Source organism: Condylura cristata, unplaced genomic scaffold (assembly GCF_000260355.1).
Source record: "Condylura cristata isolate star-nosed mole 26May11 unplaced genomic scaffold, ConCri1.0 scaffold00001, whole genome shotgun sequence".
NCBI classification, from domain to species: Eukaryota; Metazoa; Chordata; class Mammalia; order Eulipotyphla; family Talpidae; genus Condylura; species Condylura cristata.
In genome coordinates this window covers 68,841,269-68,863,189 of record NW_004567102.1, presented here as the reverse complement: position 1 = coordinate 68,863,189, position 21,921 = coordinate 68,841,269, and the positions used below count along the sequence as shown (strand labels likewise).

Genomic DNA, 21,921 nt, shown 5'->3' with positions numbered 1-21,921 from the left:
TGAAACTGGAATGTTCTGTATGAATGAAGATAATAAGTCTTTGGGTCTATTTTTTCATATGATGCTTTCAAATAGAATCAAGCTTCAAACCAAATGAAAGTTTGAATTGAAGAAAGAAAAATTTTAAAAAATAGGTCTTTCTATCAAGCAGACCTCTGAAATAAGGCATTTCCTAAGAATATAAAAATATGAGTATCTAAAGCTCAACAAAATCTACTTACTCTGGAATTGGGGTGGGGAAGGAATCTGTCTAAATTAATAAAACTCTAAATTATGAAACGATTTTGGAAGAATCACATTTCTGTTACTTTTGAATCATACAGTACTCAAACTTTAATCCAGGCCCCTCTAGGAAAGTGAAACATTACAGTAAGAGAGAAGCAAAGTACTGTTTGTCCCTTTACATACTAGCTGCATTTTAGGTGGTGTGGGAGAACAAAAATTGAAATGGACACTGAGGGAGAGAATTATGAAAGACCCAGAGGCTAGATAATTGTGCGTTTAAATCTGATATATGGAGTTGCAGCAGCATGGAGGAGGGGTGTGTCTCTGGGTGAAGCCCAGTTCTGAGGGTAAAAAGGAAACTAAGTTGCTTCCAGAAAACTTGGCTAACTCTTATTTGTGAAATATTAGAGCGAGGGTCTTCTATCTTAGCTCGGAGCTACAGGTTGGCAAAGGCTTTCAAAATGAAAAGGTAAGCAGAAGAATTGTGAGTTGATCCAAGTATGTATGAAATAGATATGTTACACAAGCTTCCCTGGAAGAAAAATATAGGAGACAAAAGTATAAATAAAATAAGGTATTGGAAAGTGTGCAAGCTAGCCAAGCAAAGGTGGAAGGCTGCTGAAAGATCAGGGAAGTTGCTAGTACAAGAAACTGAACTCTGAAATTCTGTACGTGAGCTTGAAGTCTGAGAGAGGGCACTGCTGGGCTGAGTCTTGCAAATTCAGGAGTTAGTGAAACAATGAATCCGCTTTTGTCACCCAGGTAAACAGTTCTACTGTGTAGTTCCCTAGGAGTTTTTCTAAGACCTAAAAAAGCTACTATCACCTCAAATTACTTCAACATTGCTCAACATTTTACTCTCTTATATTTGGAGTCGGTTCATTTACAGTGGACCCCCATGTCCTGGGGGTACATGCCAACAACCTAGTAGATGCCTGAGCTAGCATGGTCCCAGGCTGTATATGAGACTACTTTTTCCTATCCATACACATCTGTTATCAGGTTTAGTTATTATTTTGAATGGGATTTATCTTCCCTCAAATTTTATTAACTTGTAAAAAATGTCATTTCCATAACTATACATAATTTGGGGTAACAACATCACACGTCCATATATATGTTCCCGTTTCATTTATCCTCCCCCCGACTCCCATGCTGACGACCAAGTTTAATTTTTATATGAAGCACAACAAGACATCAGCAATAACTGATAATAAAAGAAAACAAGTATGACAATACCCTGTAATAAAAGATAAGTGAATGCCGTCTCTCTCAACCTATCTTACTGTACTGGTATCTTTGCCTGCAGTGGATGCAGATCACTGAAAGCAAAAGTGTGGATAATGGGGGGCTTACATGTCTCAAAAAACAGCTATTCCTCTGAGGTTCAATTTCTTCAGCATTGCAGCTGAGAGATCAGATGAGATTTTCAGAATAATATAATTTGTAAGAATTTTATTTTGAACTTCCGCTCTGACAGCCATGCACTCAAATGGGATGCCTGGCATACTTGCTATTTCAGCTGTGACTGTGACTTATTCTTTCCCCCAGTTTAAGTGGAAACAGAGAAACCCCACAAGGTTTGTGAATACATAACTTCTGAGGTTTCTTTTAAAAAAAGATTTTGTATGCATACAAGAACTGGGGTGCAGACCAAAGGTGCAGGGTGTGAGAGATTTTACCAGAGACAGAGTGGGGAGCAGAACAGGCAGATCAACGGAAATACACTACTGAGGGGAGCAGTGGGCAAGATACAGAATTCAGCAGTGGGGGATACAGAATTCACAGAGAGCATTGCTAGCACAAAGGAAAACCAGAAGCATGCTGGACCTATTTCAGAAACCAAAACAAGTCCAGGAGGCTGCAATCGTCAAGATTAAGTTAGAAAGGCAGAAGATTGGTGTGTAGGACTTTGCAGGTTGAGTTTGGATTTTATTCTAAGTAAAATGGGAAGCACTGAAGTATTTTAAGCAGGGGAGTGAGTGACATAATCCGATTTACATGTCAAGGCATGCCAAGTGAGCGCGGAGCGCTGCAGTCAAAGCTGTGCACTGCACTGGAAGCACACAAACCTCATGCCTCATTTTAAATCATAAACACTGACCTCAAGTGGCCATCACACGAGTTCCTGGTCCATGAACTGCCTCTGTCCTACACAACTGCTCCATATCACCTTCTCTGCCTGAAAACCTCCCCACTCCCTCAGTCCTGCTGGCGGTCTGGATCCTGACTTCTGTGAAAAAGGACGCTCCTGCCACATTCCCCGTAACCCATCAGCATGTAGTCAAGTACACTGTCATCCTCTGGGTGCTGTTAACCTCTCATTCCTTTGTGTACCCATCACTTCGCGTCCTCTCCCCTTCCCTTCTCCAGGGCATCCTCCAACTCTCCCCACACCCTCCCATATCACCCATATTTTACCTCTCCTGGTTCTCTACTCCTCACCAGCATAGAAACCTGTGTGACTTTCCCGCCCATCTCAACAATGGTTACCACTTACAGCAAATTTCTCCTAAGAAGTGGGCTATATTCACTGTCATCACTTCCTCTTCTCATCCTCTCGTGGACCTGTTCCAATGGGACTTTTGTGGCCACTACTCTGAAATTTCTCTCCTTAGCAGCCCCCATGTTGCAAAACCCAGCTTTCAGTTCTCATTTCTCATCTTAGTGGCTGTTTGGGTGACTTTCCCACATATAGCAGAGGTATGTCCTCCTTCCGGAAACAGTCATTCCACTGACTTCCTGTGCCCACCTCCTGCTGTCTCTTACCATGCGGGTCACCCTTCCTCAGCCTGCTGCAGGGCTTCCCCGACTGCTTCTCTGCCATACACACTGGCTCAATTTCAAAGTTCTGGCACTTATGACCTGTACATTGCCAGTGAGTCTCAAATTTACATCTCCAGCTTTAATGTCTCCTAAGTACAAAGCTTGTCTACTTAAGTTTGCTTCAGTAGCTTTTCAAATGTCTGACAGGTACCTCAAACTCAGCGTGTTGTAAGTTGAACCCCGATGTCTGCCAAGCCTATTCCACTGTCAGTCTTGGCCACCACAGTTGATAGCACTTTATGCTCATTGCTCTGGCCACAGCCTAGTCAGCCTTTTCTGAGTCTTTCTCATACCCCACCTTCAGTGTAGCAGGAAATTGTTGGTCCTATTTCAAAATAGATCCAGAGCCCACTTTCCCCACTGCCACCGATCTGAGGTGCCCTCATCTCCTGTATTGCTGACTCTGATCTGCTTCCACCCTCATCCTCTCTGATCTGTTCCCAGCACAGCAGCCAGGATCCTGTCTGAGTACATGCATGTCTTCTAGTGGCCTGCAAGGTCCTGCAGAACTTACTCCTCCCCATCTTTTCTCAGTCACATTTGTTGGCTTTTTTGTTCTCTCTCAAACACACCAGAAAGACAAGAAATCAAGGCTTGGCACTTGCTTCCTCTCTCTAGATATCCGCTTGTTTCACTGCCTTACCTTCATTAGATGTTTCCTGTCACCTATTTAGATGGCAATTATGACGAACTTTTCTTCCACCTTCCTACTTCAGTTTTAGCCAAAACTGGTACTTGCTCTTTTGCTTGCTTCTCTCACTACATTTACTTAAACTCACAGAGGGTAGGGAATTTTGCATTCTACTTACTGCTGTTTCTCATCACCTGAAACAACTGCTAAGTATTTGAAATTCATTGCTAAAAGAATGGACAATAGAAAAGTAAGACAATGTAGTCAGGATGACATGAACATTGTTTCAGAAACTAGATGGTGAGTAAAGGGAGCCTGAGAAGACCAGGTCCCAGGCTTGGGGGTGGGTGAGGGGAACAGACTTGTTTTAGATTTATGCATTCTTAGCTAGATGGCAAAGTCTGAAATTCTGGAGTCGTGCAGGGTTAGGGCCAGATTTGGAAGGTTATCCACGTATAGGTGGTATAAGACTATGCAACCAGATAAAATCATCTAGTCAGAGCAGAGAGAAAGGAGAGAGCACCAAAACCAAGCCATTGTTTAGGCAACACTTAAGGGTTAAGCAGGAGAGTATTAAGGGCCGAAAAGAAGCCAGCATGAGGAAAGCCGGGGTGTAAAGTATTGCTGGAGCCCACAGAATTGCTCTAGGGAGGGAGAACTGGCAGGCGTTGACTACTGCTGCAAGCCCGAGCACGTAGGTGACCACAGGGTGTGCAGGCACCGGCTGGCTCATTGGAGTTAAGAGGTCAAAGCTGACGAAAGAGTGGAAGCTTGTGAGGGCACCAGCTAGTCTACTCTTTTCAGGGAACAAACAGGATGCTCATATCTAGACTATTACCTACGAATCACTGCTCCACTTAGTCGCCTACTCACCCTGTGATCACTCTGCGTCACAGATCACTTTTTCATGTACCTGCACGTCAACAAATGTTAGGCCATACCGGGATCTGGAGGCCAATGAGTATCCATCAGCATGGCCTCACTTCATGAATTGTTGAGATCACACTTTCAGTACTTAAAACTTATGCTTCTCCTGGTTTCCTCTATTAAAACCTAAGCTCCTAAGAGCAGGTGTTTTTAATTTACCCTATCCTCAGCACCTACCATAGCGGCAGGCCTATTATGGCTGATAGAGTTACTGATTTTAGGAAGAGGTTTTAGTAGGAGGCTTAAGTTTAGAGGTTTTATTTTTTTTTAAATAAATGTAAAATAACTGAACACTATCTTTATGTTGATGGGGAAAAAATCCTATTAATACAGAAGACAGAATATGTGCAAATAAATTTAGGCATGTTGATAGTTTGATAGTTTGAGAACTGGAAAATATATGAGCGGATCTGAGATATCTCCAGTAGTTCTATATAATAAATATCCTTGGAATCCTTCCCTGAAGCCAGGAATGCTATGATTTTGTTCTGAGAAGACATCCACCTCACCCTTTGCATGAAACTGAACAAAGTTGTGTGGTATTCTGAATTTCATCACACACTGAATGTCTGCTATAAACATTTCTTAGGTATGTAGCTAAAAAAATTAAAGCCCCAGGGTGATTTTTTTTAAAACATTAGCCTGCATATTTTAAGTACTGTAAACTAAGAATGACATTTTCATTAGTGCCTCCTTCTCTTTCAGGAACTATGTGAAAAACAACATTTGCTTTATGAGTCATCACCAAGAGGAATTAGTGCCAAAACAACTTCAAAAAAGAAATCCCCAAGAGCAGCTCTTGGAGTGTAAAAAGCTATGTGGTAGGGAGCCATCAAAGCAGCTTTCTCCAGAGACCTAATGGCCTTGAAATCTTCCACATTTCGAATCAGAGTAAGAACCCTTAGAGTAGGGTGTCTTTGTACCAAGACACATGCGCCACTCCCCCCCCCCCATGCCTTCTTTCTTCTTCAGTGTCATGGGGCACCCCGAGTGGTAGACCTTTCACCTCCAACTATCCAAAAGGAACTCAGAAAGCAAATGAGGTACGGGTTCCTCAGTGATCTTTTTCTGAACAAAGTTATCAGGTTAAAAAAAATACTGGCTGGTTCAGTACTTCCTGTTTTACAGAGGAGCAGCCTTTCAAAAACTTGGAGCTAGTGATGCAATCAGCTTTTGCCTTAACGTAAGTGTGACAGCCCACTGGATACTATGTGCACAAGTACAGAGGACACAATGTGGACAACTCCTGAGTGCAAGGTTAGGGCAGGGCCCTCGCTGGGATTCTAGTGATGATTCTGAACTAGTTCAACAAGTACAAGGGTGATACAGCTTACTCGATGAACTACAATTTAATATAAAATTTCCCACTTTTACTTTCATGTAAAAATATAGTATTAAAAGCTTGGTAGTAGTTGAGAAAAGCATTTTCCACCCACTGAAAGTATGAATAGAAAAAGACAATTAAAAAATCCTGAGGCTATATTTACTTAGTAGTAATTACATTTAGAAAGGAGTCAGGCCATTACATTATCTATCTAAATTTTTAAGTAATAAAGTTTGACATATTAAATCAAGCTCATGAAAATTCTCTCTAGAAGGCAAGACTTTCATGATAACTTTAGAGCAATCCACAGTTTTCTGTAATTCTTCATACTCCTCAGGAATATCACTACCTCAGACTATGCCACAGGCTCTAACAGATGCCGTCAGAAGGCTGCAGGTTAGGACGGTCAGCCATCAGAATTCCCTCACTGTGCTCTCCTCTATGATGAAAGAGATGGCCAACTGTACAAGAAACTTGGGTTTTCATCCACAACGGATTGCTCTTTTCTGTATTTCTCCAGTCAAATTTTAGGATTTGAAGGACTTTTACTAATAGAATTTGGATATAATATAAAAATCTACAATAAAGAATATCAAACCACTGAATAGCAGCAGTTCCTTAAATTGTTTTTTATACACTAAGGAGTTACACATAAAACTTAAGACAGCATGAACAACTGAACTTGAAAAATAATTTTAAAAGTATGATTTACCCTGAAGAAAAGAAAATTCTAAAAGGCCAAAACTTTCTATGTGGCTTGGAATTTTCCTACTGGCCCTTAACAGACTTCCAATTTGATATGTAGGCATATGACCAACCACATTCCCTTAGAACAAAGTGGAAAGATTATAAATCTATGTAAGCACCGGAACAAGTGTATTATCTAAGACTGAGGAGAAATTACTGGTCCTGAAATTACTGTCCAAGTTAAAATTGTTAAGAGAAGTTAGGAGATCTGAATTTCAACTTTAGAATCTCAAATATACTCTTGTTATTCAGAGTCTATAAACAATTCTGTCTGTAATTTTTACCCAGTATGCCCCCAGATACTTTCTGCTTTTCAAAAATAAAAAAAAGGGGGGAAACTAGTCACTTGTATGTATATGTTCACAATTTTTATTTATAAAAAGAATTTACAGCACTTGTGAAAAGCCAGCAGAAGACACCAGACACACTCACTTCTTACCAGTTTTGTTAAAAAGTTTAGCAGGCTAGCCATGCCGCTCTCCAGGTGATGCTTATGAAGCAGCCCTGAAACCAGACCTGGTCAGATTGTCTTTTTTGTCTTCTTTTTTGAGAAAGCATTTTGATAAACTACTGATCTAACCAGCTTCAAGTCACTCCAATACTGAAAGTATTACAATATCTAATTTTGCACACTGGCCATATAACCATGTTTTTCCCTTTCTTCTTCTTCTTCTTCTTTTTTTTTGGTGAACACTGCAAAATAGGAGGTCACTATTTTTTAGTTACTATTAATTAAAACTAAGTGGAAAATCTCAAATGGCCCACAGTTGTTGCATTTTATTCTCTGTATTTTATGAGGTTACCTATTCTACTGGGTTTTAAAATGAAGCAAATAAAATACAAATGTTTAAAAAAAAAGAACAAAAGTCTGAATATCACAATTAAGTCTTTCACAAGAAAGAAAATATAAGTCTTTGCCCCCATTTATGAGGGAAGGAGAGGCAGGGCAGGGGAAGGTATTAAGATAAAAATATGTACTGTTAAGTGCAGTGCTTAAGATTTTTACACTATGGTAAGGAAAATACTAGAATATGGAGGTTAAGATTTTGTGATTTTTCTCAGGCTTCATTCAACACATTTTGAAAATTCAGGGTTTAGTGGAAGATTGTGTTGGAACATGGTCTCCATTACGTTTCTATCGAGAGGCTTATACATGCACCACGTAGCATTATTCCGCAGTAAAATCGTGGGTCATACCAAAGCTGATGTGTGGCAGCTTAACCCACATCACCTTTTGGAGCTGGTGGGTGAGATGGTCATTGTTCTACAAATGCATATTTTTACAACTTTCAGAGTAGCACTCCCAGATACTGAATGGTCACTCTCTAGCTCCATGAAGTAAGACACAGCAAGGGGAAAGATATCTTGCAAAATGGCTTTCGAGTTCAAGTTGAACTATATAATAATTATAACTGTGGCACAGAGGCAGATTGTGGGCACTTGTTAAAACAGCACAATGTGTTAACTCCTGACAAGACTCAGCTTAGCCTTGAGCACCAATCTAAGGTTATGACTCTCCTATGACCAGAGTAGTCCTTCCAAGAATATCAGAAGTACATGAGGTACAACTCATCACAGATTCTTTCTCATATCCACTTGTCCATAAGAGGTTTCTCTTTTTAAAACTACAGTTTTGTAACTTTTAAGATACTCAGCATGTTTTATCACATTAAATTAGCAACATAAAACATTATGCTTAATCTATGAAGCTCTACTCCCATTTCCTATAATTTATATACATGTTTCTAATCTGCAAGGAAAATTCCTATTTAATATTTGGTAACACAGCATTAAAAGATAGTACACACGTGGCATAATAAATTTACAAAATACACTTCAAAAAAGAACCCCACAAGATTCAGCAAAAGTCTAAGCTTGCATAGATTAAAAAAAAAAAAAGAATGAATACAATTCTTGTTAATAGAAAAATGGGGAATAAAAGTTATAGAGTGGATATGAAGAGATCTTTTCCAAACTTTTATTTGTGCACATTCAATTGAAAAAGATAACTTTTACAGGTTCTTTGGTGCCCATATTTAGCATACAAAAATGTAAAAGACTATTCACAAATAAAACACATTAGCTCAAACTGGAAAAAAATAACAACAAAAAATTTAAGGTAGTGCACACTGACAGCTCTGCTTATCGGGACATGAGAATTACTGCGAAAATAAATAGAATGTCCTTTTGTAAAAGCAGCAACGTCATGTCTTGTAAACTTCCTTTTTATATTACAGCAAGGTTTGAAATAAAATCCAAAGGGTCTGGAGCTTACACTGTAGCCGTGAATGAATAAAAGAGTCTATTTCCTCAATCACTGTTGGTCCAGTTTTCCTTTTGCTTTGAGTCCAATGTGCAGCAGGTTTTAAAAGGTGCTCAGTTAAGATTTCTAACCAAATAAGTGATGAATTATAAAATTTCTTTCCTGCTTTCAAACACAAATGGGTAAATCTGTTCCACAGCAGTAGCAACAGCCTTTACATTGGGACCTGTGCAAACACAACAGAGGGAGAGGTGAAAAGAAGTAAGAGAGAACACCAGGAAAAGGCAATTTCCCAGAATTAAACACATTCAAGTCATTTGAAGTATCAGGTACTATTTTTTTTTTTAATCTACACTTACATAATTACACAGAGTCATTATACGAGAATAAACATTTTCCTAGAAGTCTGAAATACAAAATGCTACTCATCAACATCTACATTCAAAGTTGCACATAAACCACCAAGAGGATATGCTTGTTAAAGGAGGGAACGACAACTCTGACCCTGTGGTCTGGCCTATGATGAGGCTATCACCGAAGTTTGCAAGACTTATCAAGGAAGTCAGCAGTGTGAGTCAAAGATGAGGCTAATTAAAATACTGGGAATTATAAGGGCTTATTTCCCACAAATGATACATCTAAAAACTCTCACAAATTTATAACTTGGCACTTATGTTTACTACTAATCTGGCCATCTTTACTCTCACAGTTTACTCAGTAGAAAAAACAAATCAAGCAGGCACAAGGGAATGAGAAGATAAGAGATAAATTCATCCATATAATGCCAAGAAACTTAAATGTAATTTTTCATTTAAACAGCTAAAACAAAAAAGAAAATGAAGAAAAAATCCTAATAAAAAGTTCTCTAATGCACACTTACCTCTTTAGAAAGAGCCTGACAACAAACATACACACTCATGACCACCTATGACCCTTTTTCACCCCTTAATGACTCACCAAACACCTCCACACAGGCCAGTATTTTGCCCCCAGGAACTATTCAGTGTGTGGTCACTAACTTGCTCACATTTCACAGGCTATTCAGATGTAAGTATACAGAGTGCTCTAATTAACCACATCATTGGTTATCTTCAATGGTTGTCTTCAGTTGGTTATTGTGTTGTTTAATTATCTATTAACCCCAAAAATATAGATTTTATATGTGTATCACTTTATTCAGTGCCTAACAGAGACTTTTCAAGACTTAGGGTCCTTCTCAGAAGTCTGGGCTCCAAAGTATAGAAAAGACAGTTGGAAGAAGAACAGACAGACATGTTCCCACCAATGAAGTTTTAAGATTCAGGCATGGCCCTGACAATAGGTGTCAAACAATCTACAAGGAAGATACAAAATCCATGGGATGAGTCAAAACTAAAGCTTATTTATTAAAGGTGTTAGTAATTTTTATTTTCCCTTAAAGGAATAAAATGAAAAATCCAAAGGCACTAAAGAAATTTTCCTTAACTCAATTTTGTCTAATACGGGGCCTGATTTCCAAGTACCATCTGTGTACAATTATTACCACTGTACCTTTCAAAATCATCCTGCATGCCAGTGCTACCCTTCAATATCATACATCCAGGCTTCTAAAACCACCCCCCCCCCAAATACTTAAAAAGACTTAACAAAATAAACATTAAAAAATAGGTATCAATTATATTTGAGTAGTTTGCTTATGTAAAACTCCTATGAGAATAAAAAATGAGTATCTCTTGTATTTTAAATTCAAGATATCATAAACAAAAAAACCATACTATGAAAATATATACTATGATATTCCTAGCTGCTCCAAACTGGAAAACATCCAAATGCCTATGGACAGTATGTTCATCCAATGGATGCCAGACCACGAGAAAGTATGGTCTACAACAACATGGAACAACAGGAATGAATCTCACTAAGATAAAGAAGAGTAAAAGATGACATACAAAACAGTACATTTAAGATGTAAAAATGGAATATAAAATCAGGTAAACTAATTTACAGTGTTAAGTCAGGAGATTGGTTCCCCTTGAAGGGCACAAATGACTGAAAGGGGAAAATCAAGCATTATTCCATTTGGAATGGTCATCTCTTAACTCATTATATCAATAAATGACAAGTTGGTTTCAATATCATAAAATACCTGTTACTGTGATACTTCCTGTTGAAAAAATCTGTAATGTTGCTCTTAGAGATTTTATTCGATAGCACACAGCAGGATGAAGTTCAGGTTCATAACTACGCACAAAGAAATTAACAATTAATATAAATATATTCAGCCAGCCAAACAATGTGAAATGTGATAAGTTATCTTGGTTCTTCAACAACTCACCTGGCATGAGGTCTATTATTCTTTGTGAATTCTGGCAAACGGATTTCAAATGGCATGTTACACACTGCCAAAACATTAACCACCTTAAAATCTGTAAATATTACCTTCAGGAGAGAAGTGAAAATCAATGAATTATTTTGAAACAAAAAGGTCTGCTCATTAGACAATATGTAATCATTTTTAATCTTTAAACAGAAACATCTTAAGCATGGATGATTTAGTATTTTAAGATATGAGTCACTCTTTAACCCTATAAGGGGGCGAAAAGCTCAAAACATCATTAAAAAAAAAAAACCGGAGGTATGTGTATAATTAAAATAGTACATATGGAGGCTTTTGAATCCCATGTTTAGTATCTACTAGGGCAGATGAGAGAACACAGGGTGAGAAAAGAAAAGCACAGTCCTCTTTCTCAAGAGTCAAAATGGAAGAGTTGGCACTTCCAGGTTAATAAGTGAGCACGCACTGAGCTCCAAAAGTCAGTCTGTTTTTTATACTCAAGTGGGTAAATGGCAGTTCTGTAAGTTTAGTTAAATGTTTTCTTTTTTAAGATTTTATTTATTTATTTTCACAGAACTAGGATACAGACCAGAGGTATGCAGGAGGGGGTGTTGAGAGAATTCACAAGAGACAGAGTGGGGAGCAGAACAGGCAGCTTGACTGCAATACACTGCTGAGGGGAGCAGCCGGAAAGACAGGAGAGGTCTGCTGTGTCATGTGGGTCACCTCCCTGGCCAAGAATTGAACTCATGCTGCAGTGGCTGAGGACAGCTTCACAGTGCTGTGCTTTAATATGTTGTGCCACCAGGGAGTGCCCTATTTAAATGTTTTTTTTGGGGGGGGGCAGGGGAGAGTGATAAAGTTGTGTTTTGACTATCTGGGACTTTCCTCAACATTTCTAATGCTATGGTAAGAAAACGAGGTGCCAAGGCTGAAAATAATGTGCTTTCACTAACGTCAACTTCTGCTGTCAATATCTTGAATAATTTTAGTTCGAACAAACAAAAAGAAATCTTTTGAAAAGTTCTTAGTAAAACCACAATTCTGGATGAATGAACTATTCTCCAACTCAGTATCTGCTCAAGGCAGTAGTTGCAAAAAGTCTAAAATGAGTAAACTGGCAGCACCATCCATCACAGCTCCCTATATTGTCACTCTCCCCAAGCACGAACATCCTGTCTCCCCTGAAGCACTTCAGTGCCTTCCCATCACCTACACCTCAGAGGAGACTGACTCTTCTCAATTTCTCACCACTTCTCACCCAAACCCCAAATATGCTAGGTCTACTTCAGGGACTACAGCTCATCTTTATTTTTCTTTCATTTACTTATTATCTGCAAGTGACTATAAGTCTAGACTACTTATCAATTTTATTCAACTCTACAAGTTAGGGGGTGCTGCAGCTCTCTACTTGTCACCCTGAAGGTCACTCTGAGGGGATCAAAACACAGTCTGTGAGAAGTAATGAAGCTGAAGGAATTGGAAAGGAAACTTTAATTTGTAAGGGAACAAGTCTATCTCCCTACGGGAAAGAACCTGGGGGGAGAAATAAAGCCCAGACACTTGATGAAGACCCTCTGGGCAAGTTTTACCAGGAAAATTAGGTACTGAAGAACAACATGAGGAAAAAACAGTCATCCTTAGAGGAGTTTCTGTGATGATTTGGTTAGTTTGCTAGATTAAAAACTTTACAAAGTAAATCCTTGAATACCTGCAGTCTGGATGTTCTTTGAAAACATTACCTGAAAACCTAGTTTCTGTAGACTTCGGGCTAAACGTCTGGCACCAAATTTAGCTTCTTCTTCACTATGATTTTTGGGAAAGAAAAAAATGTCAGGAAATAGATTTTTATACTGAGGAACATGACAAAACTGTATATGTGTTTTTGTTTTTAAGTCTAGGAAAATGTTTCCACTAGAGGAAAATTAAGAAATAAAAATTAAAAGCCCAAGGAACATTTACCTTGTTGCTCCAGTGCAAATAATTTTTCCTGAGGACCAAATTGTAGCTGTAATTCTAGGTTTTCTAAGCTTCATTAATACTTTCTGCAAAACAAACAAACAAACAAACAAACAAACAAACAAACAAACAAACAGAACAGCACTGATTACATGAGTGCTTCCAGATACGGTTCTGCTCTATATAGTCATTTTATACTTAAATACTATTCCACAGTTACTCAAGATTGAAATAACTGTTCTCCAAATCACATATTCTAAAATCAAGTACCACTCTAACCACAAACTTATTAATACAAAAAGACTTTTAATTAAAAATCTTGAAGGTCTATATAAATCTGTCATTATGTATGTGAAATCAATGTACTTACTACAAGTTTTTAAACATTTAAACTCTGATTCCGCTGTGCCCCAAACAGGAATTTGTCATTTGCAAAGATCCTCAAATAGCATCAACTGTTTACATGTCAAGAACTTCACAGTAGCTGTTACTTTCATCTGAAATATTCTTCCCACAGTTTTTTTTTTTTTTTTTGATTCATTCCAGCCTCTCACTGGATGTCACCAGCATACAGGTCTTTTCTGATCACACAACCAACCCCACCCCCACTCCCCAGCTCTCCTTTATTGTGCTTTACAATATCATTACTACTTCACACTGCATCTTATAGCTGAGATGCCTATTACATATTAAGTTAAATATACAAATCTTGAATGCAGAGTTAATGAAGTTGGAGATACAATTTTAGATTGCTTGAACATGAAAAAGCATTTAAAGCTAAGGGATTTTGTATGAAATTACTTAGAGTACGTTAACATGAACTTAAATTTTCATTGCAACTTTTCATTTATGGAAATTTTTATTAGTTACCTATTTATGTGTGAGAAAGATAAATGTTTGCTGAGTAATGTAACACAAATGAACCAAATGTTTCTCCTTAAAACTTCTGTTAATGGCCCTCCCTGGTGGCGCAGCGGGTTAAAGCACAGCACTGAGAATCTAAAGCCGCTTCCTCATGAGTTCGATTCCCGCCTGCCCCGGAGGTGACCACATGGCGTGGCAGACCTCTCCTGACCCGCCCGCTGCTCCCCTCAGCAGTGTACTTCGTCGATCTGCCTGTTCTGCTCCCCACTCTGTCTCTGGTGAATCCTCTCACCCTCCGCATCTCTGGCCTGTACCCCGGTTCTGTATGAATAAATAAATAAATCTTTAAAAAAAAAAAAAAAAAACTTCTGTTAATTTTTCAACTACTCATGTTTTCAAACTAGAGAAAGCTAGGCTGGAAAGACAAAAGTTTTCAAAGATCCAAAAAAAAAATTTCAGCTAAAATAAATACATGATAAAATATCATGTACATATGCACATATGGCTGAGAAACTACTGAACTGAGTTTAATTGCTTTTTAAATCAACAGTTTGAGTTTGATCATCCACTTTTTAAAATTTTTCTAAAACAAACTTCTCTGTCATACGGCAATGTTAAAGTTCAAAAATCACATTAGGCATTTTCCTCTCTTAAAACTTTTTAGCAAACCTATTTAAAGTGAAAAATTCATTACTGATAAACAAAAATCCTTAATTGTGAGTCAATGAAATCTTCACTGAATTTAATTCATCTTTACTTAGTTTTAATACCAAAACTTAATAATTTACTTAGGTATACTGAAATCTGATTTTTAGAGCTAAAATAGAGACACGTCAGGCCCTCCCTGGTGGCGCAGTGGGTTAAAGCACTGCACAAAGAAGCTAAAGCCACTTCCGCATGAGTTTGATCCCTGCCTGCCCTGGAGGAGATCCACATGGCACGGCAGACATCTCCTGACCTGCCCGCTGCTCCCCTCACCAGTGTACTTCATCCATCTGCCTGTTCTGCTCCCCACTCTGTCCCTGGTGAATCCTCTCACCCTCCGCATCTCTGGCCTGTACGCCAGTTCTGTACGAATAAGTAAATAAATCTTAAAAAAAAAAAAAAAAACAACAATAGAGAGACTTCATTATGTTTTTAATTTTCTTGATAAATGTATATATCTAATTATTCTTTGGTTTGTAATAACCAAAAGAACACCTATTGTCCTTTATAATGTTAATCTCAAAATACTAAGCAAGTTATCAGCTTTTATTGTTAAGCATTACAGGTTTAACATAACTAAAAATTTTAAATATCCAGGTTAGGATACGAGTCATCATTTCCAACAATTTGTTATTGAAGAAAACCAACTATCTCAGCTAATTCGAGAAGCATGACAAACCACTACAAAATTTACTCTAACTATACTGAATAACTAAACATGGAAGTATAACAGTCCCCCTCAAAGAAAACAGAGAAAAAAATGTCCAGCAATCAGTGACTTCTTTGGTTAGACCTGGAGATAGGTATCTCCAAAACCTGGTATTTCATGAGGAGAGATCACTGCTTCATTAGGCTCACAGTTGAGTTCAGTACAAGCAGCACATGTAGCTACTCAAACTATCTACAGAATGAACACATTTTAGTGTAACATTCAGAGGACTATACAATTGGGTTATATAGCACAGATATTAAAATTCAGATACTCACTCCGACATCACGCTTATAAATTACATTTGCTCCCTCCAAAGCAATCTTCCTTAAGTTCAAATGGCATCTTGTTCTAAAAACACAGACTACATTTGTAATTAGAATGTCCAATGCAACATCACTGTCTGCATCCATTGGGGTAGTTTAAAAACTTAGCTTCCCACCACGAAGATCACATCCTAAGAAATGAAACAAAACAGAATAATTAAACTTAATTGTGTTACTTTATTTTCACAAATAAGCTTGAAATTTAAAACGTAAGAAATGAATCTACATTGTTTTTCAATTACTCAAATCATGTCTCTCTGTTCCCCACTAAAAATGTCTTTTTTCAAAGAATACTGTCATATAAAACCTTTCCAAATCTGGACCTAAGTTACGTTCCTTAAAATTAATAAGTAACATTCACACACATCAGGGGCTTGCCAGACTTAATCTCTTGCTATTTGCCTTCACAACCATTATGTTCTAGGCTCATCAAAATTAGGCATAATCTCTAAACACAATGTTTAATGGCTGGACTCTGTCCCAGTGTTCACCCACTGATGGTATTACGCCCACTTCAGACAACTTGCTAGAGCTATAAAAAAAGGATGACCCGGGCCCTCCCTGGTGGCGCAGCAGGTTAAAGCACAGCACTGAGAAGCTAAAGCCACTTCCGCATGAGTTCGATTCCCGATTCCTGCCTGCCCCGGAGGTGACCACAGGGCGTGGCAGATCTCTCCTGACCCGCCTACTGCTTCCCTCAGCAGTGTACTTCATCAATCTGCCTGTTCTGCTCCCTTCTCTGTCTATGGTGAAGCCTCTCTCCGCCCCTGAGCCTCTGGCCTCTACCCCAGTTCTGTATGCACAAATAAATCTTTAAAAAAAACAGGATGACCCATTTTTATCTGTATTAAGAATAACTGATTTACATTTGAAGTAACAGAATTATTATAGATTTTCTCATTTACTAGTTATTCATACTTTATTCACTTAATGAACACCCATACACTGATGATACTGAGGAAAAATAATTAAGGCAAGGTCTTTCGTTCTCAGGTAGCTTACAAATCTGTAAGCGTAAGTTTGGGCTTTAACCAATTGCACAGTACATTTTTATCAAGATAACAATCTTCCAAAATATATGTTCTCTCAAAGCTATGATAGAGCACTTCTACAAATAAGCAAAAAGGCAACCCTAGGTTTTAGAAAGCATGTGATCCATACCCAGCTAAAATTTCTCTTTGGATTTCCACATCTTGAAAAATAATGGTAATTAAGCTTATTTAACCCGCAGAGAAAAAAAATCTGAAAATGGTAACAATACTGTTGTATTGATATGAGTCTTCAAAATCCAAAATAAAGTTACAGCTAAAATACATTATAAAATTTCATGTTTATGTGGCTGAGAAACACTAAATTCAATTTATTCTACACTTGATTTTAGACTAGTTAACTTTAAGACATTTAATTTTTAAATTTCTTACAGCCATAATCTGAAAAACCAATATTCCTTTTAAGGGTTCAAATTATTATATAACTAAAACAACAAAGGTGCTGGTTCAAACAAAATATGATAGAACAGAACTCAGACCAAGACTTCCAGTCTGTTTGTAGATCACACAACATCAAATTCTGTGCCTTAACTGTACTTCAACTTTATTATCTCCTATTCCTATCAATATGCTTCTCTTTTTGTTGTGCTGGGTTTATTTTTTTGTGTATGTTTGAGCAACCTCAAAGAATTTTTAGGTATAACAGGTTGGGAGGAGCTGCAGTGGGGACAACGGATATATATATGTAGAGAGATTAATAAGGACAGAAGCAGTTTTATTTAAGCAGCAAGCTCAAAACTTGGGCAAAGTTATGCAGTCTGTCTAAGCCTTGGTTTTTTCATCTATAACACGGGATAGGTTGTGTCTATCCCACAGTATTGTGGGATACCACAGTACCATAGTATTGTGGAATTACACAAAATGTGTAAAAAGTACTTAGCACATACATCTGGGAAATACCATAAAAAATGACAGTGGTGGGCCCTCCCTGGTGGTGCAGTGGGTTAAAGCACAACACTGAGAATCTAAAGCCACTTCCGCATGAGTTCGATTCCCGCCTGCCCGTGAGGTGACCACATGGCGCGGCAGACCTCTCCTGGCCCGCCCGCTGCTCCCCTCAGCAGTGTACTTCGTCAATCTGCCTGTTCTGCTCCCCATTCTGTCCCTGGTGAATCCTCTCACCTTCCGCATCTCTAGTCTGTACCCCAGTTCTGTATGAATAAATAAATTAAAAAAAAAAAAAAGACAGTGGTTATAGATACATTAAGTTCAAATCAACAGGAAGAGCAGAGATTGCTTAGCATTACAATTTCCCCATATTATAACCCAAATATTGAGACATCTAGACAGCATGAGATTTGGCTAGCCTCTTAAAAAATTATGTGATAACTTTAGTAGACAGAGAATCCTAATTTCAAGCCCAGCATCTATCCCACCCCTCCCTCACAATGAGCAGAAGCCAGGTGTCTTGTTGGACATATTGTAGCAGAAATAAAATAAAATACTGTATTCCCCCTTCTCTGAGGATGCCTGAAACCACTAGAGAAGGAAGCTTGTTCATATATACCTTAGTAAAATGCAATGTATAAATTGGCACAGTAAGAGATTAACAATAATAATAAACACAGAACAATTATAATACATGGTAATAAAAGTTATGTGAATGTGGTCTCTCAAAATATCTTGCTGTGCATATACTTTGGGTAACTGAAGCCCCAGGAAAGGGCTTTGAAAAGGTCCCACTGCACAATGTTTTTTCAGGCTCTTTGGCAACAGATGCAGTGAAGAAACCACATGACTGTACTAGTCAATGAGATGTGAAACGAGATGGTTTTATGTCTTTGGGGAAGTCTGCTTAAAGGGACTGAAATAAGGCAGTAAAGGCCTCTTTTGTCTTCCTGCCCTTCTACATTCTTCTACCTGAAAATGGACAAGAGAGCTGGAGCTCAAGTTGCCATTTTTGATCATGCAAGTATAAAGTAAAGAGATGGTAGAATAAGAAGACTGAAGAAGCCAGAGTCGTGGATAATCAGAAACTCCTCACTGTCCCTGTAATTCTTTCTTCGATTTTATGATCGTGAGAAAAAAAAAAATCAACTTTTATCTTAAGCACCTTATACATTGGAATTTTGTTTTAGTTAATCAAACCTAATATTAACTGACACACTCAGTCTCTGAGAATGTTCAATATCAATGCTAGAATACCAAATGTTTCAACCTCAGTCTATGTTAAATTCCTCATCTACTTAGAATTCTAATTTCTTTTACTAATTTTTTTTCCAATCATGGAAAAAACTAAATTTATCATGCCTACTTTTCATTTGAATGCAAAAGCATTAACGAGAGCCTTTTTTTCCTTCCTACAAGTCCCTTACCATAATATTCATGAAAGTGTATAGATCCTTCACTATAAGTTAATATGGAATTATTTTACTGATTGGCAGTTCCTAGGGGGATGTATCTAAGCCACTTCACCAGGAAAACAATACTTGAAAGTGACATTTAAATACAAAAAACGATTAAGCTTAATAACATTATAGTATAAAATAGTTATGATGCACAGAAGGGCTAGAAGAACCCACACCTACACCACCACCAGTTTAAACTATAAACATCACAGTACAATTGATATTGCTCCACACAGTATCAATTCTCATCTCTCCCTGCCAAAGCTAGGAACATATCTCTGAATTGGTGTTTTATCAATCTCATAATTTCTCTGAAACTTATGACATATCACATCCCTACACCCAAATAAATCATGATTTTTAAAAAAGTACAATGAGGTATGTGGTTTGTTACACTATTCATTTATGTTCATTGATAGAATTAATCTGTAATATTCCTTTCTTGGATATCTTTATCCAGTTTGAACACCAAGACTCGTTAGACAAGTTAGTGCAGTTTCTGTCTTTTTTTCTTTGAATTCTCTGAAAGACAATATATGGAAGACCTCATTTGAAAATTAGCTGAATTTGTTTCTTGTTTGGTTGGAGAATTTAAGACTCAATCAATTAAAGATTTTTAAGTTAACTGATGTCTTCTATTTATTCCTGGGTCAGTTTTCCTAAATTAAAATTTCTTGACAATTTTCCATTTTTCTAAATTTTGAAGTATTCTGGCATACAATTCATCATAGTTTTCTTATACATTTAAAAAACCGTTTCTACAGTACACTTATCATTTTCATTACATTATTGACCCATTCCTTCCCCCCATACTTCATCATTCTTACTAGGAGGTTTTGCTATTTTGTTAGAGTACTTAAAAGAACAAACTATTGGCAGTTATTTGATGATCCTTTTTATTAATTTTTCAGTCTAAATTCATCATTTTCCCTTCTATGGATCATTTTCTAATTTCTTATATTAGAAGTTCGATGTTTAATACTTCAGGTTTGAACTTTTTTCACTCTTCTATGAATATTCAAGATGACTATTACAGGATATTAAAGGTGTCTGAAGCTGAATTTTAAAATGTTTTGATTACCCCTTGCTTTTAACAACATTTAAATTTTCATTATTTTTCTTCTTACATTATTGATTTAAAAATTCTTTGCCTTTAGAAATACGTGGTGTTTAAATTCACTACTTAACTTGAAAGAATGAGATGTATACATATTATACTATATTTAATATCAAACAGTGTTGATGCAGGTGTGAGTAAACTAGCATTCTCTTAAAAATTGGCACAAAAATTTTCTATAGGAGGTAACCTGGCATTATGTTATTTCAAACAATAATTCAAATGACCAGAATTAGGATTATACATTGCAATTCTGTTAATAATAGAAACATACATGTCTATCTAGAAGGGAATGTTAAAGAATTTAGCATAATATTATACCATTATGACTGAATACTTTATAAATAAATAAGCATTTCTTCTATGGCTTTGAAGAATCTGGGCTGTTTCCTTTTCTAAAATGCATAAATATACCAAAAAGCTCTAACTACATTTTGATTTACATATAATCTAGCAATAATTTTCCACTGCTAAAGCCTTAATAGTAAGATAGGTATTTTATCCTGCTTCTTAATTATATTATCTAGTATGAGCCTGTCAACTATTTTCACTAATAAACAGTTTAAAATTGCCAGTGTCCTAACTTCAGGAATGGTCATGTTTCTATCATTCCATTAAAATGCATTATTGAGGCTGTAGCAGCTTCTTCCTCATTCAATGACTATACAGACAAGAACAGACTCTACTTTTAAGTTTTTTGGACCTTTTAGTGGTATTCAAAATTTTTTCTTCAGCAGGCATCACAAACTGCAGTACCTGGAAAACAGTGCCACCTCCTGGCTTTTAAGACAAATTGCATCCAATTTTGAATGTTCCCATTAAGTATAGGAGACATTTAAAGTGAAAACTCCACAACAGTTATCATAAAAACAAAGCAAAAATAACTCTTAACGTCTAACTAAAAGTCAAAAGGACAAAATTAAATAAATAGAAACTGCAGAAAAGTATATTCCAGCTACTTTAAGTGTATTCACATTGCACCTAATAGGGAGGGGTATGCTTCAAAGGGTTTAACCATAAAATTACCATCTGTGATTTGAGAAATGGCAGAAGGGAAATTTGGATATAGATTAATCTGCGAAAACAGCATGAACCCAAGTGATCTTCTAAAAATGGCGAATTTCTAAAAGCAAGTGTAACCATTTAAACTAATCTCATGTTCTTTATTTCCTTAAATAGCAGATTAGGGAATAAGACATTTTGTCTATGCCCACCACCAAGGAGAAAAGAGAACATTATGCCTTTTAGAAAGATGATGCTCTTTTTATTTTTATTATAATAACTTATTTTTATGTCATTTTGTGCCTTTTTCCATTTCAGTTGTAATCCCTGACGACTTCCCATCACCAAATCACCCGTGTGCCATCTCCATAGTCCCATGCAACCCCTTCAGCCCCCACCATTTTTGATCCCATTCCCCACTCTACCCCCATAAAATGTCTCTGGTATGTAGCTGTTCATTATTATTTTTACCCCCAGTCCTTATGCTCCTGTTATGAGTGAAAACATGCAGTATTTTTTTTCTTTCTGGCTTATTTAACTAAACAAGATCCCTTCCGGCTCCATTCATGTTATTGCAAAAGGCAT

At 37.2% G+C, this 21,921-nt stretch overlaps 2 protein-coding genes across 2 annotated transcripts in view; one reads left to right on the top strand and one right to left on the bottom strand.

Moving 5' to 3' along the window:
- SLC2A12 (solute carrier family 2 (facilitated glucose transporter), member 12) overlaps positions 1-7,538 on the top strand; it is a 51,481-nt gene extending 43,943 nt beyond the window's left edge. Inside the window, exon 5 of the mRNA XM_004673869.2 lies at positions 5,315-7,538. Within this exon, the coding sequence (XP_004673926.1) occupies positions 5,315-5,468 (154 nt within the window). The 3' untranslated portion in view covers positions 5,469-7,538. The remainder of the gene's footprint in view (positions 1-5,314) is intronic.
- Positions 7,539-8,643: 1,105 nt separating this feature from the next.
- Positions 8,644-21,921, bottom strand: part of TBPL1 (TBP-like 1) — a 28,866-nt gene continuing 15,588 nt past the window's right edge. Inside the window, exons 2-7 of the mRNA XM_004673868.2 lie at positions 15,773-15,951; positions 13,220-13,302; positions 13,000-13,063; positions 11,258-11,361; positions 11,069-11,163; positions 8,644-9,169 (exon numbers count right to left, since the gene is read on the bottom strand). Coding sequence (XP_004673925.1) covers positions 9,090-9,169; positions 11,069-11,163; positions 11,258-11,361; positions 13,000-13,063; positions 13,220-13,302; positions 15,773-15,907 — 561 coding nt within the window. The 5' untranslated portion in view covers positions 15,908-15,951 and the 3' untranslated portion in view covers positions 8,644-9,089. The remainder of the gene's footprint in view (positions 9,170-11,068; positions 11,164-11,257; positions 11,362-12,999; positions 13,064-13,219; positions 13,303-15,772; positions 15,952-21,921) is intronic.